The 17,115-nt window shown below is 41.1% G+C and overlaps 1 protein-coding gene across 6 annotated transcripts in view; it reads right to left on the reverse strand.

Moving 5' to 3' along the window:
- NALCN (sodium leak channel, non-selective) overlaps window positions 1-17,115 on the reverse strand; it is a 356,269-nt gene that overhangs the window by 14,530 nt on the left and 324,624 nt on the right. For all 6 annotated transcript variants that reach the window (XM_048854413.2, XM_048854388.2, XM_048854395.2 and 3 more), the window contains 9 exons: window positions 15,555-15,661; window positions 11,803-11,923; window positions 11,620-11,718; window positions 10,018-10,111; window positions 9,372-9,478; window positions 8,904-8,978; window positions 5,655-5,774; window positions 3,438-3,506; window positions 140-288 (listed from right to left, as the gene is read on the reverse strand). In XM_048854413.2, the coding sequence (XP_048710370.1) occupies window positions 140-288; window positions 3,438-3,506; window positions 5,655-5,774; window positions 8,904-8,978; window positions 9,372-9,478; window positions 10,018-10,111; window positions 11,620-11,718; window positions 11,803-11,923; window positions 15,555-15,661 (941 nt within the window). The remainder of the gene's footprint in view (window positions 1-139; window positions 289-3,437; window positions 3,507-5,654; window positions 5,775-8,903; window positions 8,979-9,371; window positions 9,479-10,017; window positions 10,112-11,619; window positions 11,719-11,802; window positions 11,924-15,554; window positions 15,662-17,115) is intronic.

A 17,115-nucleotide genomic window follows, 5' to 3' on the forward strand; every position in this document is an offset into this window, starting at 1 on the left:
AGCTGCGTGCCACTCAGCTAGACCTAGAGATCTGGCTCCTGGTTGCTGACATAAAACCAAACGAAAATTTGTGCTCAGTAGATGGCAATATTTTATTTGGCTGTTCAAAACCTTCCACAAAGGGAAGCAAATATTGTACCTGTTAATGTTCTCTCCATATTTTACTGTGCCAAATAAAACTACTCCAGCAAAAGCATAACAAAGAAGCAGTAAGAACATTCCCACAATGATGAAGAAACTCTTATACATGCTGACAACCACAGTCAGCAGCAGCATTTTCAGTGTCACCTGGAAAGGCAGAGAGGAAACACAATTCATGATACTATTAAACAACAGAAATAAAGGAGACTTTAACACATTTGTAACTTTAAATCTTGTAATGACTGTTTTTCTAATTGGGAAAACAGATAGGCTGGTGTACCAGTCCAGTAGTTTAGTGGTAGCTCCGTGAAATATGACACTGAGAGTCTGAGTTTGGAACAACACTTGGTCTCTTGTTCCAGGGTTTACGGCAGTGGATCTCAACCTTTCCAGACTACTGCACTCCTTTCAGGAGTCTGATCTGTCTTGAGTATTCCAAGTTTCATCTCACTTAAAAACTACTTGCTTACAAAATCAGACATAAAAATACAAAAGTGTCCCAGCCACACTATTACTGAAAAATTGCTTACTTTCTCATTTTAGCATATAATTATAAAATGAATCAATTGGAAAATAAATATTGTACTTGCATTTCAGTGTATAGTATATAGAGCAGTGGAAACAACTCATTGTCTGTACGAAATTTTAGTTTTTACTGATTTCGCTAGTCCTTTTTATGGAGCCTGTTGTAAAACTAGGCAAATAGCTAGATGAGTTGATGTATCCCCTGGAAGACCTCTGCGTACCCCCATGGGTACCTGTATCCCTGGTTGAGAACCACTGGTTTATGGTAATCGGTAAAGGATTTCACTGGAGATTTAAAGAAACCCATCTATCTACAAGGGCAAACTCTAGCCAACCAGAGAGACTATGACGTAACAATCAGCACAGATTGATTAAACTATTTTAATTTCTTACACAAGTCAGCCTGTTGTGTCCAAACAGAGACAAAGAGGCACAATACAGCAAAATGTAGAAAAAATGGAAGCTATATGATATTTTGGCATCATGGCAGAATTATTACCTTAGGTTGAATTAATTTCAAAAATATTTGGACACTGCAGGAATGTCTTTTTATTTACAGGGGAGGTGTAACAATTTTCATCAGAATCATGACAAAGCTGACAAATCATGTTAACTTTTTTCCATCACACTACATCATAGCCATAACTTAATGGGACTGATAAAGCTTTTAACATGAAAGCCTAAATAACTAGGTTAAGGGCTTGAAAAACAATCTATAATCCTTCAAAAAGCTTTGATGGAAATGACCAGGTCTGGTTGTATAAGAGAACCAAGAGTTTTTCACTTGACTTCCAAGGCTCTCCATGCTCTGTGTGGTTAGACGGGGGCAGACTTTTTTCTTTGCTGAACAGACTCTGTGACTTACCTATTATTAACCTTTTAGTCCTAATACAGAATTAATTTCCTTGACTGCAGTTACTCTAATATGTCTTATGTCATAGAAAATGTTTGGATAAAGTGTGGATACTGTTTGGAGAAGCTTTGCCACAACAGAATGCACAGTATTACCACTTACTAAAGAGATACATTTGTTCTCTGCATAGGTAGCTGTCAGTTACACCTGCTGTCTGTTACACTGGTGTAAATTTACATACCAGGTAAATTGAAAGTAACTCCAATGGAACTACTCTTAATTTATACCAATGAATCTGAGAATTTCGCCCAACATCTTTATTTTACTGAGCACGAATCCCTTATTTAGATAAAATATAACGTGCGAGATAACACTAGAAATGGACCTGCACTGTGCAGGATGGAGCTTCTGCATGTGGACAGCAGTACAACAAGATGAGCACATCACCCCATACCCTGCTTTCTTGTGGAGAAAATAAATAAAAGAAAATAAAAATAACACACACACACATCGCAGCACATTGAAAAAGCAATGGTTACAAATACCGAAAAGGGCACAGTATATATTCACGGCTTTAGATGGCAATAATTTTAAATGAAGTTGTGTCTTGGTTACCTTTTTGATGCCAAAAAATGTACATCATTTCCAATAACTATAATTTACTTCTGATATGTATTTCATCTTTATAAAATGTGTGGTATCCAATGCAAAGTTTGTCATGTTGGGTGTCTTCGGAAGGCTCATGAGGCACTGAGCATGGTTGTTATAGTGATGTTATAGTAATTGTTACAGTAATGTTATAGGTTATAATTTCATGTATATAGTTATGAGACTGAAAATGTATCCTCATGGCTTAAAGCAAGCCCAGGCAAAAACTCTCCAAGAACAGAGAGACAGTTCACACCTCATCAGGGCATGTATGGGACAAACCCAGCCCAGCCTCACAGGAACAAAGGACGCTGGCCTAGACAGCAACAAAAGAATCTGTTGGACTCTTGAGGGAGTCACCCCCCCCCCCTTCGGTCACTTTGGAACTGAGATGAGGTAATGCTCATCTGACTCTGAAGTGGGGGAGGCAAAGCCAAGAGGGAAGAAAGAACATATAAAAGGGAGACACATTTGCCATGCTCTTCCTCTCTCTTCCACCTACATCTACAGACACCACCACCACCAAGTAACTGAAGCGCTGATCAAAGGGGAGTGCCTGGATGAAGAGCAGCCAGCCAGCCTGTGGTGAGAAGCATCTAAGTTTGTAAGGGCACTGAAAGTGTTAAGATCAACTTAGAATGTGTTTTGCTTTTATTTCAGTTGACCAAATCTGACTTGTTATTTTCTGACTTATAATCACTTAAAATCTATCTTAATAGTTAATAAATCCGTTTGTTTATTTTACCTGAAGCAGTGCGTTTGGTTTGAATCATGTCAGAGACTCCCCTTGGGATAACAAGCCTGGTACATATACATTTCTTTGTTAAATTGACGAACTCACATAAGCTTGCAGCATCCTGCAGGCATAACTGGACACTGCAACATGGAGGTTCCTAGGGTTGTGTCTGGGACCGGAGATATTGGCTAGGGTCATTTGGTTGCACAATCCAAGGAGCAGCTTAGATGCCAGAGGCTGTGCATGAACAGCCCAGGAGTGGGGGTTCTCACAGCAGAGCAGAGTATGGCTGGCTCCCAGATTCAAGGATTGGAGTGATCTAGCAGATCACCAGTCCGGATAACACCAGAGGGGAACGTCACAATGTAATACACCTAAAACCCTGATATTTTAAGTGAAGCATATAAAATGGAGACTTACAGCAGCAGTACACAAAATGGAGACCTATGGAGTGTACTGTAGAAAAGCAAAGTGATAAATCTTTTAATCTATGCATAAGCATTGTATTGACTGTAAATCCTGATTTGTACTTACATGTTTCCCACAAATGGAGAAGAACCTGAAGACAATTACACATGCACCCATCATATATGTGTATGCATTCTGAAATTTAAACACAAGTAGACTTCATATACAGTGTCCCGCAGTGATCTCTCAAATGATCAGTTTTTCTCCATGAATCTCTCTTTGAAATATACAGTGCAATCAGTTTTTTAAAAAGTAATGAAACAGAAACTGGTACCACCAATATTTCAACAACAAATGCTGAACAATAATAAACTAACAGAAAAAGCGGTGCCACTTCAAAAGCACTAACCAAACCTCCCAACACAATAAACCAACAAAGCCCTCACAGTTCTCTTAGCTGGGCTGTAATTATGTCCAGCAGCCTTCCAGTTCTGTGAGTCTAGGCAGCTGCTGGCTTGCAGAAACTCCACAGGCCTGCCAAGCTACTCAGCAGCAGGGGGCAAATTGAGGATGCCAGGGACAAAGGGACAGCACACAAGGCGGGTTTGCCCCCACAAAGAGTGCTTGAGAAAGACCAGAGGGAAGGCCCTCAACAATGTAGGGAGGTGAGAGCCAGCCACAACTGGGGACTGTTGACAAAAAACACCTCTCCTCTCCAGTGATAAGGTCGGAGAACTCATGTTCCCACAAATGAGGGTGTGCAGCCCCCCCCTCTCTTTTTTAAAAAACTTGAGAGGGAATGCGCAGCTGACCTCCTCCTTGGACAGGTAAATCTTCTACCTTCCAGGACTAAACATTGTTCTGTAACAAAAACTCATGGACCAGATTCACTGACATGCTTTGCACTGTTTATTGGTTTAGAACCTCTGCATTATTTTTCTGTACAATAACTCCTACCTAGATTATTCCCTCCAGTCTCTCTTCCTCCTTCACTCTCCAATGAAACTGCTCCTGGCAAGATCTCCCAATCCCAGGACACCACATTTCTTCCTTCTCCTCATTCTAATCCGGGGGTCTCAAACATGCGGCCCACCAGCTCCCCGCGCCCCCTCCCCCGCCCCTTTCCCCCAGCATTTACCTAAAGTGGGTCCGGCCCAGCGTGCACCGGGGGGCAGGACAGGCTCTCTCCCTGCCTGCCCTGCCCCAGGAAGCGGCCAGGACCTGGGGGAGGGGGACACAGGGGTCTGTGTGTTGCCCTGGCCGCGCCTCCAGGTACCTCCCCCGAAGCTCCCATTGGCCGTGGTTCCCCGTTCCTGGCCAATGGGAGCTTCAGAGAAGGTACCTGGAGGAGTGGCCAGGGCAACACACAGACCCCTGTGCCCTACCACCTCCCTCAGGTCCCGGCCGCTTTCCGGAGCGGTGCGAGGGCAGGGCAGGCAGGTGGGGAGCCTGCCCTGCCCCCCAGTGTGCGCCAGGCCGGACCTGCCCCCCAAACCCCTCCTGCAGCTGAACCCCCTGCCCTGAGCCCCCTGCTGCACCCCTCCTGCACCCCAACCCCCTGCCCTGAGCTGCCTGCTGCACCCTGCACCCCGTGCCCTGAGCCCCCGATGCACCCTGCACTCCTCCTGCACCCCCTGGGGGCAGGGAGGGGGCAGAGTTGGGGTGGGGATTTCAGGGAAGTGGTTGGAATGGGGGCAGGGAAGAGGTGGGAAGAGGTGGGGGAGGGGCGGGGCCTCACGGAAGGGGTGGAGTGGGGGCGGGGCCGGGGCAGCGGAGGGGGTGGTGGTCAGTGGTGTGGCCCTCAGGCCAATGTACTAGTCCGCATGTGGCCCTCGTGGTCATTTGAGTTTGAGACCCCCTGTTCTAATCCCTCCCAAAGAGTCCCTTCTTCCACAAGGCCTGCAGACCCTAACCTATATCAGTCCAATATCTTCTCCACCTCAGCACTATAGGATGGAAGAAAAATCTAGTTCACCAACCCCACAAATTGTTACCTTCTTCTTGGTTCCCAGGGTATCTTGTTTTATTTGGGTCTTATTTTTAGTTTGTAAACAACGTGGGGTTGGCAATTGTCCTTATTTGAGTCAGGGATAGCAGTAAAACTGTTGGTGATTAACAAATAAAACCAATAAATGATCATTGGAGTTGCAATGGGGGGAGGGATAGCTCAGTGGTTTGAGCATTGGCCTGCTAAACCCAGGGTTGTGAGTTCAATCCTTGAGGGGGCCATTTAGGGATCTGGGGCAAAAATTGGGGATTGGTCCTGCTTTGAGCAGGGGGTTGGACTAGATGACCTCCTGAGGTCCCTTCCAACCCTGAGATTCTATGATTCTATGATCTTACAAGTAAGGCAAAGTGAAGTATCACCCATATAACACCAAGGGAGGTCACCAAAAGGTCATATCGATTTCTTCTGCTTTGCCAGAAGCCAGCAGGTGACATGGCAATAATCTTCATCGTGACCTAGAGAACAATAAAGATAGTCTTGCTTGTACAAATTCTTAGCGAAAGGTTATTTTTCACTATAACAACATTTGGTCCCTAAAATGTTTTGGTAGTGTTCTACTTGTAGATTGATTTTAAATGAGTAGGAGTTTTAATAGTTAAACAAAGGGTTAGTATGAAAGAAGAAAATGATTAAGCTGATGATGCATAACTAAAAAATTACATGTGTGTGTATGGGTGTATGAAGTGACTGACGTATATATTAATGCCAATTTCACACAAATACACTTAAATCCAAGGTTATAACTGTCTTATAAGTCTCATGTACTGCAAATTAATTTAAAAGCAACCTTCTTTTTCCTGTTGCAAAAGTGTTTTGTTTTACTTCTCGTGAACTCCATCCATGCTCAACAGCATACGTGAGCACAGAAAGCATAAGACTGGAAGAGAAAATAGTGTGGGCCAGTAGATTGCAGTGGGTTTCACAATGCTCCGAATGAACACAGAGACTGAAAGGGTTGACTTTTCTTAGAAACAGGTTTCAGAGGAGTAGCCGTGTTAGTCTGTATCAGCAAAAACAACGAGGAGTCCTTGGGGCACCTTAGAGACTGAGGGTATGTCTACACTACGAAATTAGGTCGATTTTATGGAAGTCAATTTTTAGAAATCGATTTTATACAGTCGATTGCATATGTCCCCACTAAGCACATTAAGTCAGCGGAGTGCGTCCTCACTACCATGGCTAGCATTGACTTACAGAGCGGTGCACTGTGGATAGCTATCCCACAGTTCCTGCAGTCTCCGCTGCCATTTGGAATTCTGGGTTAAGCACCCAATGCCTGATTATCCTGGACTATATGCAGAACCAGGCTAAGAGACGCCAGCACAAGGAGGATTGTGATGAGGATATGGACACAGATGTTCCTGAAAGCACGGGCTGTGGCAATTGGGACATCATGGCGGCAGTGGGGCTGGTTGATACAGTGGAACACCAATTCTGGGCCAGGCAAACAAGCACAGACTGGTGGGACTGCATAGTGTTGCAAGTATGAGATGATTCACAGTGGCTGCGAAACTTTCGCAGGCATAAGGCCACTTTCCTGGAACTCTGTGAATTGATTTCCCCCACCCTGAAGCACAGAAATACAAAGATGAGAGCTGCCCTGACAGTTGAGAAGAGAGTGGTGATAGACCTGTGGAAGCTTGCAATGCCAGACAGCTACCAGTCAGTCAGGAATCAATTTGGAGTGGGCAAATCTGCTGTGGGGGCTGCTGCGATGCAAGTAGCCAACACTATCACTGAGCTGCTGATATCAAGGGTAGTGACTCTGGGAAATGTGCAGGTCATAGTGGATGGCTTTGCTGCAATAGGGTTCCCTAATTGTGATGGGGCGATAGACGGAACGCATATCCCCATCTTGGCACCAGACCACCTTGCCAACCAGTACATAAACCGCAAGGCGTACTTCTCAATGGTGCTGCAAGCACTGGTGCAATATCATGTGCAATTCTATAAATCGGCTAAAATGTAAAGGTTGCTTAGGCTTTACTTTGAGCCTCTTTATTTGATGACTAGCAAAGTGGGTCTTTTTAGTTGCCATCTCCTTTCTTAGGCACACAGAGGAGCTGAGTTCTCTGATTACTAGACTGTTTTATCAGCAGATGTTTCCAGACAGAACTGTTTCTAAATTAGGGATAAAATATTGATACAAATCAATCTACTTTGATTTCTTTCCCCCATAAATCTGGGGAAAATGTCATTTTTGTATGTTGCGATTTCTTTTGTCCAAACAAAACCCTTTTGAAATGCTTGGAAATTGTTTGTTTTCACATGCAGAACAAGAGAGTAGGGATTTCTAAAGCAATCGTTACTTAGTGAATAAAAACTGGCCATGTATCCTACAAATCAAACCTCTCCATATCTGCTCACTCTTCTAGAGGCACTGACTCTGGGCAGAGAAGGCATAGGCAACATATGATATATGTAGGACTGCTACAAAGTATTCACTTCATTGCTTATCCATCATCGCTGGCAAAACCTATCATAGGAACATAGGAACTGTCATATTGGATTAGACCAGTGATCCATCTAGTCCACTATCCTGTCTGGGACAGTGGCCAGTATCTGATGTTTCAGAGGAAAGTGCAAAAAATCTTGTAGTGGAATTATGGAATAAGTGAACCACAAGGGGAAGTTTATTCTTAACTCCCATACATTTGTGATTGGCTTACAATCTGAAAGATGAGGATTTATATCCCTTCTCATTTTTCATCTTATCCAGTGTAACTATGTTATTACCTATACAAATATCTAATCTTTTTCTGAATCCTACTAAGCTCTCAGACTCATTCATATCTTGTGGAAATGAGTTCCACAGGTTAATTATGCTCACAGAGCTGATTTTGGTTGCAGTGTTTTCCAGGCTGCTAACTGAGGAAAACCAACCTCCTTTTCACTGCTTGTACTAGATATTGCTTTTTAAGAGGGGAGAAGAGAGTCATATGATAAAGGAAAATATACATCAATAGTTATGTTTGTCATAGTCTTCCCCCATTATATCCCTGTTATATAACCTTTACTTTTCTATGCTCGTATCTACATACTACCTGTAATTCTGTTGCTTTTGCTTTTTAAATGACTGAAGGAAAGGAGATGGATACACACACAGAGATGCTTATAAATATATGTGCTTTCTATGGCTAACAGTCTTTTTGCCTTCTGTTTTCTCATGGTGTCATATTTAAACAGATTGAGAATGAAAGGAAGGATCAGGCACAAGGTGTACGTTTTAAGCAGGACTTCCCAGGTAGCGAGACCTTGTGCTGGTTTACTGCACAGAATACCATTTGCTGCTCTGCTTTAGAAATTTACTGAAATACCATTGCCACTGCTATACATATCCAGGATGAAATTATCTGGGTTGCAGATACATGTACTGAAAAGGACACACGAGTCAGCATTTTGGTGCTCTAGCCCCATAACAAGTAAAACACCCATTTCTGCAATACATACTCAAGCACTAGTCATATGAGTAGCCCCAGGGATACGTACCCTGAAATTAAAACTTGGACAGTAACCCTGGAACCAAAATAAAATATACAAAACCTAGTCTGAATCTGGAGAAAGAATTAAATATATTACTGTACCTCTAGGACAAAAATGAAGGTGAAAACAACAGACATTGTTGCTAAAGGAACAGTCACTGGATCTTCGACATCCCACTGAAATGGAACAAAGATAGTAGATCATAAAACAGATATAAAAATCTATTTACCACTTTTTAATTTTTATTTCAGTGTGTATTGTTGCCATAGATTCTGTTTTTACAGTGAATAACACATTCAGGCAGGAATGGCAGGTGGGAGCATCTTTCCTTTTATATGGATTTAGCCTTAAATGAGAAATTAAAAATAATGGGCCAGATTGTTAACTGGTATAAACTGGCGCAGCTCCAGAGACTTTAATGGAGCTGCACTGATTTACACCAGCTGAGGAGCTGGCCCGCTGTATTAAGAAATATTACATTTCTAGCAGTTCATTACTAGCTATGGCCTTATGTACAGTTCAGTATTCGTTCCACCGCTGTTACAAGACGCAATAAGAAACAAAAATACCTTCACTGAAAGCAAGACAGACTGGGCCAGAACAAGCACAGCAATAGTCCTCTTAAAAAATGGATGCTGCGTTATATCATACATTTTTGCTCTAAAGCCATCATTATCTGAAACGGAAGGAGTTAAACAAGAAGAATTAAAATGCACACAGTGGTATTTTTTTTCTCCCTGTTTCTTGACATATTCTTCTTGTTTGTTAATGGTAACCTAATCCTTGCCTAGTTTAGAAATACATTTCTAATTTTCTGCTACAGTTCCACATATCAAAGAGTGCTTCTGAACATGTAATTTCAAATACTGAACACCAACGTTGCACGAAGGCTTTGGTAGGGGTAAAGCAAGTGCATCATTCAATTGCTGTCAAGATAATACATTCGATTCATGTCATTAACAGGCAAGTGCAAATATATTTCATTTCAAATTCATTTTTTCATTAAGGCTTATCCTAAAACCACGGAAGCGCAACCTTTTTCAGGTTGATTTTACTAGCCTTACGCAGAGATCTGTAGTGGGAGCCTGTTTCCACATTAACTTATGCACAACCTCCTAGTGGCCTAACGATTACAATTTTAATTTGAATCTTAGACTCCTGGGGAATTATGAACACTAGGGCTCAACATGAATAACGTCAGAATATCTTTGATACCCGGACGAGGTGGGAGATGAAGAGGTTGAGCTATCTTCAGTCTGCTCTTTAGATCTTCCCACCGTCTCTGATCTACAGTCAGTAAAGCTGTACCCTTAACAAAGAAAAACAAGAAGCTTTTGTCATACAAAATCTTAAACATTTAAATGTTGTGCACGTGAAAACAACAGCTTGCCTTGGTGCTTAAAATAAAGTTCCATAGTCAAACTCTCCTTGAATAACACAGTATTTGGGTAAAGGGGTCAGAGCATCAGCCCTGCACTCAAGAAGATTTCCAAATGCACTAGCTGTGAGTTTCTGGGACTCAACTCAGCAAGCTCAGTTGTGGCTCTTTATATCAGCGGCCCAGTGGGGATAGGGAAACCCTAGAGGAGGTCTTCCATTTGTCTGAACACCATTTGCTGGGGAGCACTGTTTTAAACAGTGGTCAATTCTTTGCTGTAGAAAACCCTGCAGGAAGGTATTAGTTTGTCAGCACTGCTCTAGCTTGTCAGGGAACTAGCCTTCTACAAAATCACTACAGACACACTTCCTATGCTTGTAGTATAATTTAAATAAAATAAACATATGCTATGCTACAACATTTTCCATAAAGGAAGCATAAGAAGTGCAGATATGACTTCAGGGTAGGTAGTAATAAAGAGCACACACATAAGTATTTTGATAGCATAGTACAAACTATACTATTTAAAATTATCTTAAGACATAATACGGTCCTTACAACATCAGAGAGCTGTAAAATCTCATACCAAGGGTTTGGAGCTGGAAAATCAAGAGAGAACTTTTAAAGGCAAATGTCACAGATTTCTCTCTCAGACACACAGAAACTTTTCCCACTAAGCACTTAACCATACAAAGCTGTGTGTGCCGTGGTACCATCCTCATGGCGTGTCTTGGAATGGCTAGACTCTGGAACAGTGAGTCAAACAAACAGGTGGCTGTCCTACTAATAAGATCAGAAAAGCTCCCTCTGAGGTAGACAAAATCTCTTTATGGAATTGTGTCCCCAAGATATGCCCTGGGAAGATACACCCTAAAATGTGATGCCGTTAAAGAGACTGATTATTATAACATGTATTAATTCTCGCTGTTAGGCCAAAAATCATACAGCAAAGGAAATATTAAATTAAAAGGATTACACAATAAAAAGATTAATAAAAATTAGTGGATTGTTGGAAAGATTCATTACAGACAAAAAAGTGGTGGTAAAACAAAGATAAAAGCTTAGTGAAATTTAAAAACAACCATGTCACAGACTCTAGATCTGTGTCTCAGGAGCTTTCCACCTCACCACCATTTGTCAAGTGAGGAACTCAAAGAATGCTTCTCTTTGTTCATTGCTTATGGGTCAAATTGAGACCAGGCCTAAATTCATACTTCAGTGCACCTGCATCTGCTCACTTCAGATCTGAATTTGATCCTATATCTCTCTTTAGGTAATATGATCTGAAAGCAATAATGAGTTTGCTTCTTGAATTGTAACTTACTTATATTAGCATCCGCACATCTTATTATCTCATATTGCACAATGTGTCATACGATGTTTAAAGCTAACCAAGTATGAAACTATTCCCATGTGAGATACAATAACTGAATTATTACCTTATTTTCATTGAAATTAGCAATGACAACTCCAACAAAGAGGGTCAATCCAATCATGCAGCCCAGAAACACAAAGACATGAATATAGATTCCATGGATCTGCATATATGAAAAATATGATTATTCATCAAAACAAATTCAGCAGCTTTTGAAGCATTAACAGGATTTGATATGCTTGCTTACCGGCCCCACGCGATGAATAATGACATCTCTGACTTCCACCCAGCCTTTTAATGAAAGAACTTCAAAGAGTGCCAACATGGCATTTCCCACATTGTCAAAATTAAAATTGCGAGGATTTGCCCTGAAATAATAGTAAAGGAATGAGTGCATTTTAACTATCTTCTGATAAGACGGATCTTAGGCATCTTACTGTGGCCCCTCTAAGTCAAAGAATACAACCTCATGCTATACAAAGGAGCTACTCATATAAAGAAGCATAGTTTTTATTTGTGTTATTACTCAACTTTTCTTTCCATATCTGCTTAGTTTTTCTTCATAGTCTATGTTAGTCTGAGACTGTAAACTCTTTTGTTACAGTGTGACTGTGGCATTGTCTAAAGCTCTACAAAACATCATGCAAAGCTCTGAATAATAATACTTTGAAAATTAAAAAAAATACAGATACTCCACTTAATTGCTAAATCTTTACTATCTCACATTTATTTATCATCTGAGCTACTGTAAAAACGAGTGTTTCTGACAATACATTGCCAAAAGTTAGCCATCGTGAAAAAAACGGTTCTGATGACACTGGCAGAAACAAAGCTGTGTCATACAACCCTGCTAATGTACCTCAAGGAACAGAATTTTCAAAAGTACCTATGCGATTTAGGCTCCTGATTTAGTCAGTAGGTGCTTCTGCAAATTATCATTCATATTCATTCATAATATCAGATTTTGCTAGTCCAAAGAGAAATGTTAATGAGAGGAAATCACTGGTTTTCTCAGCCTTCATAACATTCTTTGTGTTAGCCAGGATGCCAAAGGAAGAAACTCCATTTGAAAATCAAAGGCTCCACTAGAGGTTAGTTTTTTAAAGAGCGGTGCATCCCCAACCTGAGACAGATTTTCCAAAAGGCTCAGCCTCAGCTACCATTCAGACACCAAAACAAGTAGCTAGATTTCCAGTTTCCCTACCAGCATAACTTTTTGGAAAATCTCCCCACTAAGGCTATGTCTACAATATGAGTGTGATTCCCCTGCTCGCGTACACATACTCGCGGTAGCTCGATGAGAGTTAGTGTGGGTGTGGACAGTTGTGTAGCTGTGGTAGCACTGGCAGTGGCAACAGAGGCCTGGCTCAGCTGCGCGTAGTACAAACCAGCTCAGCCACGCCTCCATTGCCACTGCCTACGCTACTGTTTATACTCATGCTAGCACTCATTGAGCTGCCAGGGGTATGTGCACACGAGCCAGGGAATCACACCCATAGCTTGCAGTATGGACATAGCTCCCACTGTGACCCTCAGGCTATCAGGTACCGGGCTCTTGAAAATCTGGTCCTACAAGGCCAACAATTGGTACTCACCTCCTTGAGGTAACACATTTTCTGCAGTGACAAAAAAATTCTCCAAACTTCATAGTTTTGCTGATTAAGATCTTTTTAGTTATTTCTGGATCAAGCTGAAGTGGATTGAATTTGCTTACTTCCAGGAATTCTGCCTTCAGAATTTATCTGAAGCATACAGAAGCTGAAAGAGTTCTGCAGATGCCACAGCTTCACTGACTGTTCAAATCACAGTGTATTATTTCGTTAGTGTAGGATGGCTCGGAATCTTCCCTTGCTACCATGTTCTTTTACCCCCCCCCATGTTCTTTTACCCCAACTGACATAATTTTAGCTGTTCGGTTGAATTTGCAAAAAGTGAAACAACCTCTTTCAAAATATAAGCAATTAAAGACAATTTTCACACATTTTTAGGTGTTAGAAAATCTTAAATTGACACTTTCAGAATATAAACCATAGACTTATTGTTGCCATTAAATCACAGTTGCATCTGAGATATCACAATTAGGGCTGTCGATTAATTGCAGTTAACACACACCATTAACTCAAAAAAATGAATCACGATTAAAAAAATGAATCATGATTAATCACAATTTTAATCACAGTTAAACAATAGAATACCAATTGAAATTTATTAAATATTTGTGGATTTTTTCTACATTTTCAAATGTATCGATTTCAATAACACAGATTACAAAGTATACAGTGCTCACTTTATATTATTATTTTTGATTACAAATATTTGCACTGTAAACATGATAAATAAATAGCATTTTTCAATTCACTTCATACAAGTACTGTACTGCAATCTCTTTATCTTGCAAGTGCAACTTACAATGTAGATTTGTTGTTGTTGTTACATAAAAAACTCAAAAACAAAACCATGTAAAACTTTAGAGCCTACAAGTCCACTCAGTCCTACCTCTTGTTCAACCAATCGCTAAGACAAACAAGTTTGTTTACATTTATGGGAGATAATGCTGTCCATTTCTTATTTACAATGTCACCAGAAAGTGAGAGCAGGTGTTCGCATGGGACTTTTGTAGCAGGCATTACAAGGTATTTAGATGCTAGATATGCTAAACATTCATATACTCCTTCATGTTTCGGCCACCATTCTCGAGGACATGCTTCCATGCTGATGATGCTTGTTAAAAAAATAATTAGTTAATCAAATTTGTGACTCAACTCCATGGGGGAGAATTGTATGTCTCCTGCTCTGTTTTACCAGCATTCTGCCATATATTTTGTGTTATAGCGGTCTCACATGATGAACCAGCACATGTTGTTCATTTTAAGAACACTTTCACTGCAAACAAACACAGAGAAAGAACAATGAGAGATTTCTAAAGATAGCTACTTGACTCAAGGTTTAAGAATCTGAAGTGCCTTCCGAAGTGCCTTCCGAAATCTGAGAGGGACGAGGTGTGGAGTATGCTTTCAGAAGTCTTAAAAGAGCAACACTCCAATGCGGAAACTACAGATGCTGAACCCCCCAAAAAGAAAATCAACCTTCTGCTGGTGGCATCTAATTCAGATGATGAAAATGAACATGTGTTCATCTCCACTGCTTTGTATCGCTACCTAGCAGAACCCGTCATCAGCATGGACACATGTCCTCTGGAATGGTGGTTGAAGCATGAAGGGACACATGAATCTTTAGAGCACCTGGCACATAAATATCTTGCAACGCTGGCTACAACAGTGCCATGTTCTCACTTTCAGGTGACACTGCAAAACAAGAAGCAGGCAGCATTATCTCCTGCAAATGTAAACAAACCTGTTTGTCTGAGTGACCGGCTGAACAAGAAATAGGACTGAGTGGACTTGTAGGTTTAAAGTTTTTCAGTGTTTTATTTTGGAATGCAGTTTTTTTGTACATAAGTTCAACTTTCATGATAAAGAAATTGCACTACAGTACTTGTATTAGGTGAATTGAAAAACACTATTTCTTTTGTTTTTTACCGTGCAAATATTTGTAATAAAAATAAACATAAAGTGAGCACTGTACACTTTGAATTCTGTGTTATAATTGAAATCAATATATTTGAAAATGTAAAAAGCATCCAAAATATTTAAATAAATGGTATTCTATTATTGTTTAACAGCGTGATTAATCGTGCAATTAATCATGATTAATTTTTTTAATCCCGTGATTAATCGCAATTAATTTTCTTAATTGCTTGACAGCCCTAACCACAATATTTCCCCGTGTATAAAATAGGAAATATCTGATGTGTACAGTAATAGGCAGCATGTTTGCCTTTTCTGCATTTCCCTCAGGTTGGTAGGGAAACTAGATTGGTCTGTTTGTCACCAATGTTATTTGCTACTTTCAGTACTACAATGATGCGGTGTTTGGGTCCTGCAGCAGATTAGCAACTGAACTATCTAAAGAAAGACTGGCCAAATTACAACTACTCACCAGACTCGTGGCACCCAAAATCCAGGCTTCTTCTCTCCAGGTCTTAGCTTTAAATTCAGATTTTTTGAAACACTTACATTTATTCTGAAGATGCCATGACAATCTTCCTATAGTAAAATAAAGCACATTGGGTGAAATATAGACCTGCAGAGAGGTGAGGACACCGTATAAGACAAACAGCACAATAAATAAGGCACTTGAAACAGTGTAAATGGAACAAAAGGGTTATTTTTAGGTACTGGATTAATTGCATTGGGAACTGAACTTTTTCATATGCAGGGAAGATACAGCATGAACAGTGACAATGTAGAATCATCATTCGGCACTTCAAGGCCCCCTCCAAGACTGAGAGGACTAGTAAATCTGCAAGTTCATTCAGCTCTTGGCCTTTTTTCTGAGAGTGTCATAGTGTTTATGTGATGCTTGATTTCAAGTGGAATGACGCTATTAATCTGCTTCACACAGCCACGTAACACTGGCTGGTACTTTTTGTCACTATCAGCCTGGCCTGGATTTTAACTGGTGATCGAGGATTGTTAGGTGTCATAGCCCATTTCCAGTCCTTTGCGCTGTTCAGTCCTTCAGCACTCAAATGTCATGAAGTCGGTATCTTTCTCATGTCTTCCTCAAATGCCTGGCACTCCCATTCCTTTTGCACTACGTAACAACCTTCTCTTCATTCAAACCACTTCCTAAAACACCCTTCTTCAGTGAGCCTTCTTCCAATTCTTACAATCATAACCTCCCACAGAAAGCAGTGTGTATTGTAAAAGAAAGCAGGAAAAAGACATGGAAGAGAGGGTTACTCACTCTGTGCAGTAACTGAGGTTCTTCGAGAGGTGTGTCCCTATGGGTGCTCCACTGTAGGTGCAGTAGCATCCCTGTGCCTGGGATCGGAGATCTTTGGCAGCAGTGCCAATTGGGCTGCACACGCACTCCTCCCTGTCTCTTGCTATGAGCAGTGGCTATATAGCACTGTGTGGTTCAACTGCCCTCAGTTCCTTCTCTACCACAGAGCCTACATTTGAACTTGAAGTGGAGGGGAGGAATGAGGGTAGTGAAGCACCCATAGGGACACACATCTTGAAGAACCTCAGTTACTGCACAGAGTGAGTAACCCTCTCTTCTTCTCCGACTAGTGTTCCCATTGGTACTCCATTGTAGGTGAGCGTAGAGCAGTGCCCCTAGATGGAAGGCTGGGGCTTCAAAGGGACATCTACTAAGGAGGATGGAACAGTGGTCCTAGTATGGCATCTGATGCCGTGTCATGGGTGATCGCATAATGTTGACTAAATGTGTCAGTGGGTGCCCATGTGGCTGCCTTACAAATGCCAGTAATTGGCATGTTATTTAGAAAAGCTAGTGAGGTAGATAGCAAGCGAATGGAATGTGTATGAGTTCCAGGAGAGGTTTGAAGTTTGTGTCATTGGTAGCAAAGGTGGATGCATTCTGAGACCCATTTTGACAGACGTTGTTTGGATACAACCAATCCTTTTGATCTTTCATCTATAGAGAGGAATAAGCATGGTGACTGTCAAGGTAAAAGGCTAGTGTTCATCTG

The sequence above is a fragment of the Caretta caretta genome, chromosome 1 (assembly GCF_965140235.1).
Source record: "Caretta caretta isolate rCarCar2 chromosome 1, rCarCar1.hap1, whole genome shotgun sequence".
Lineage (NCBI taxonomy): Eukaryota > Metazoa > Chordata > Testudines > Cheloniidae > Caretta > Caretta caretta.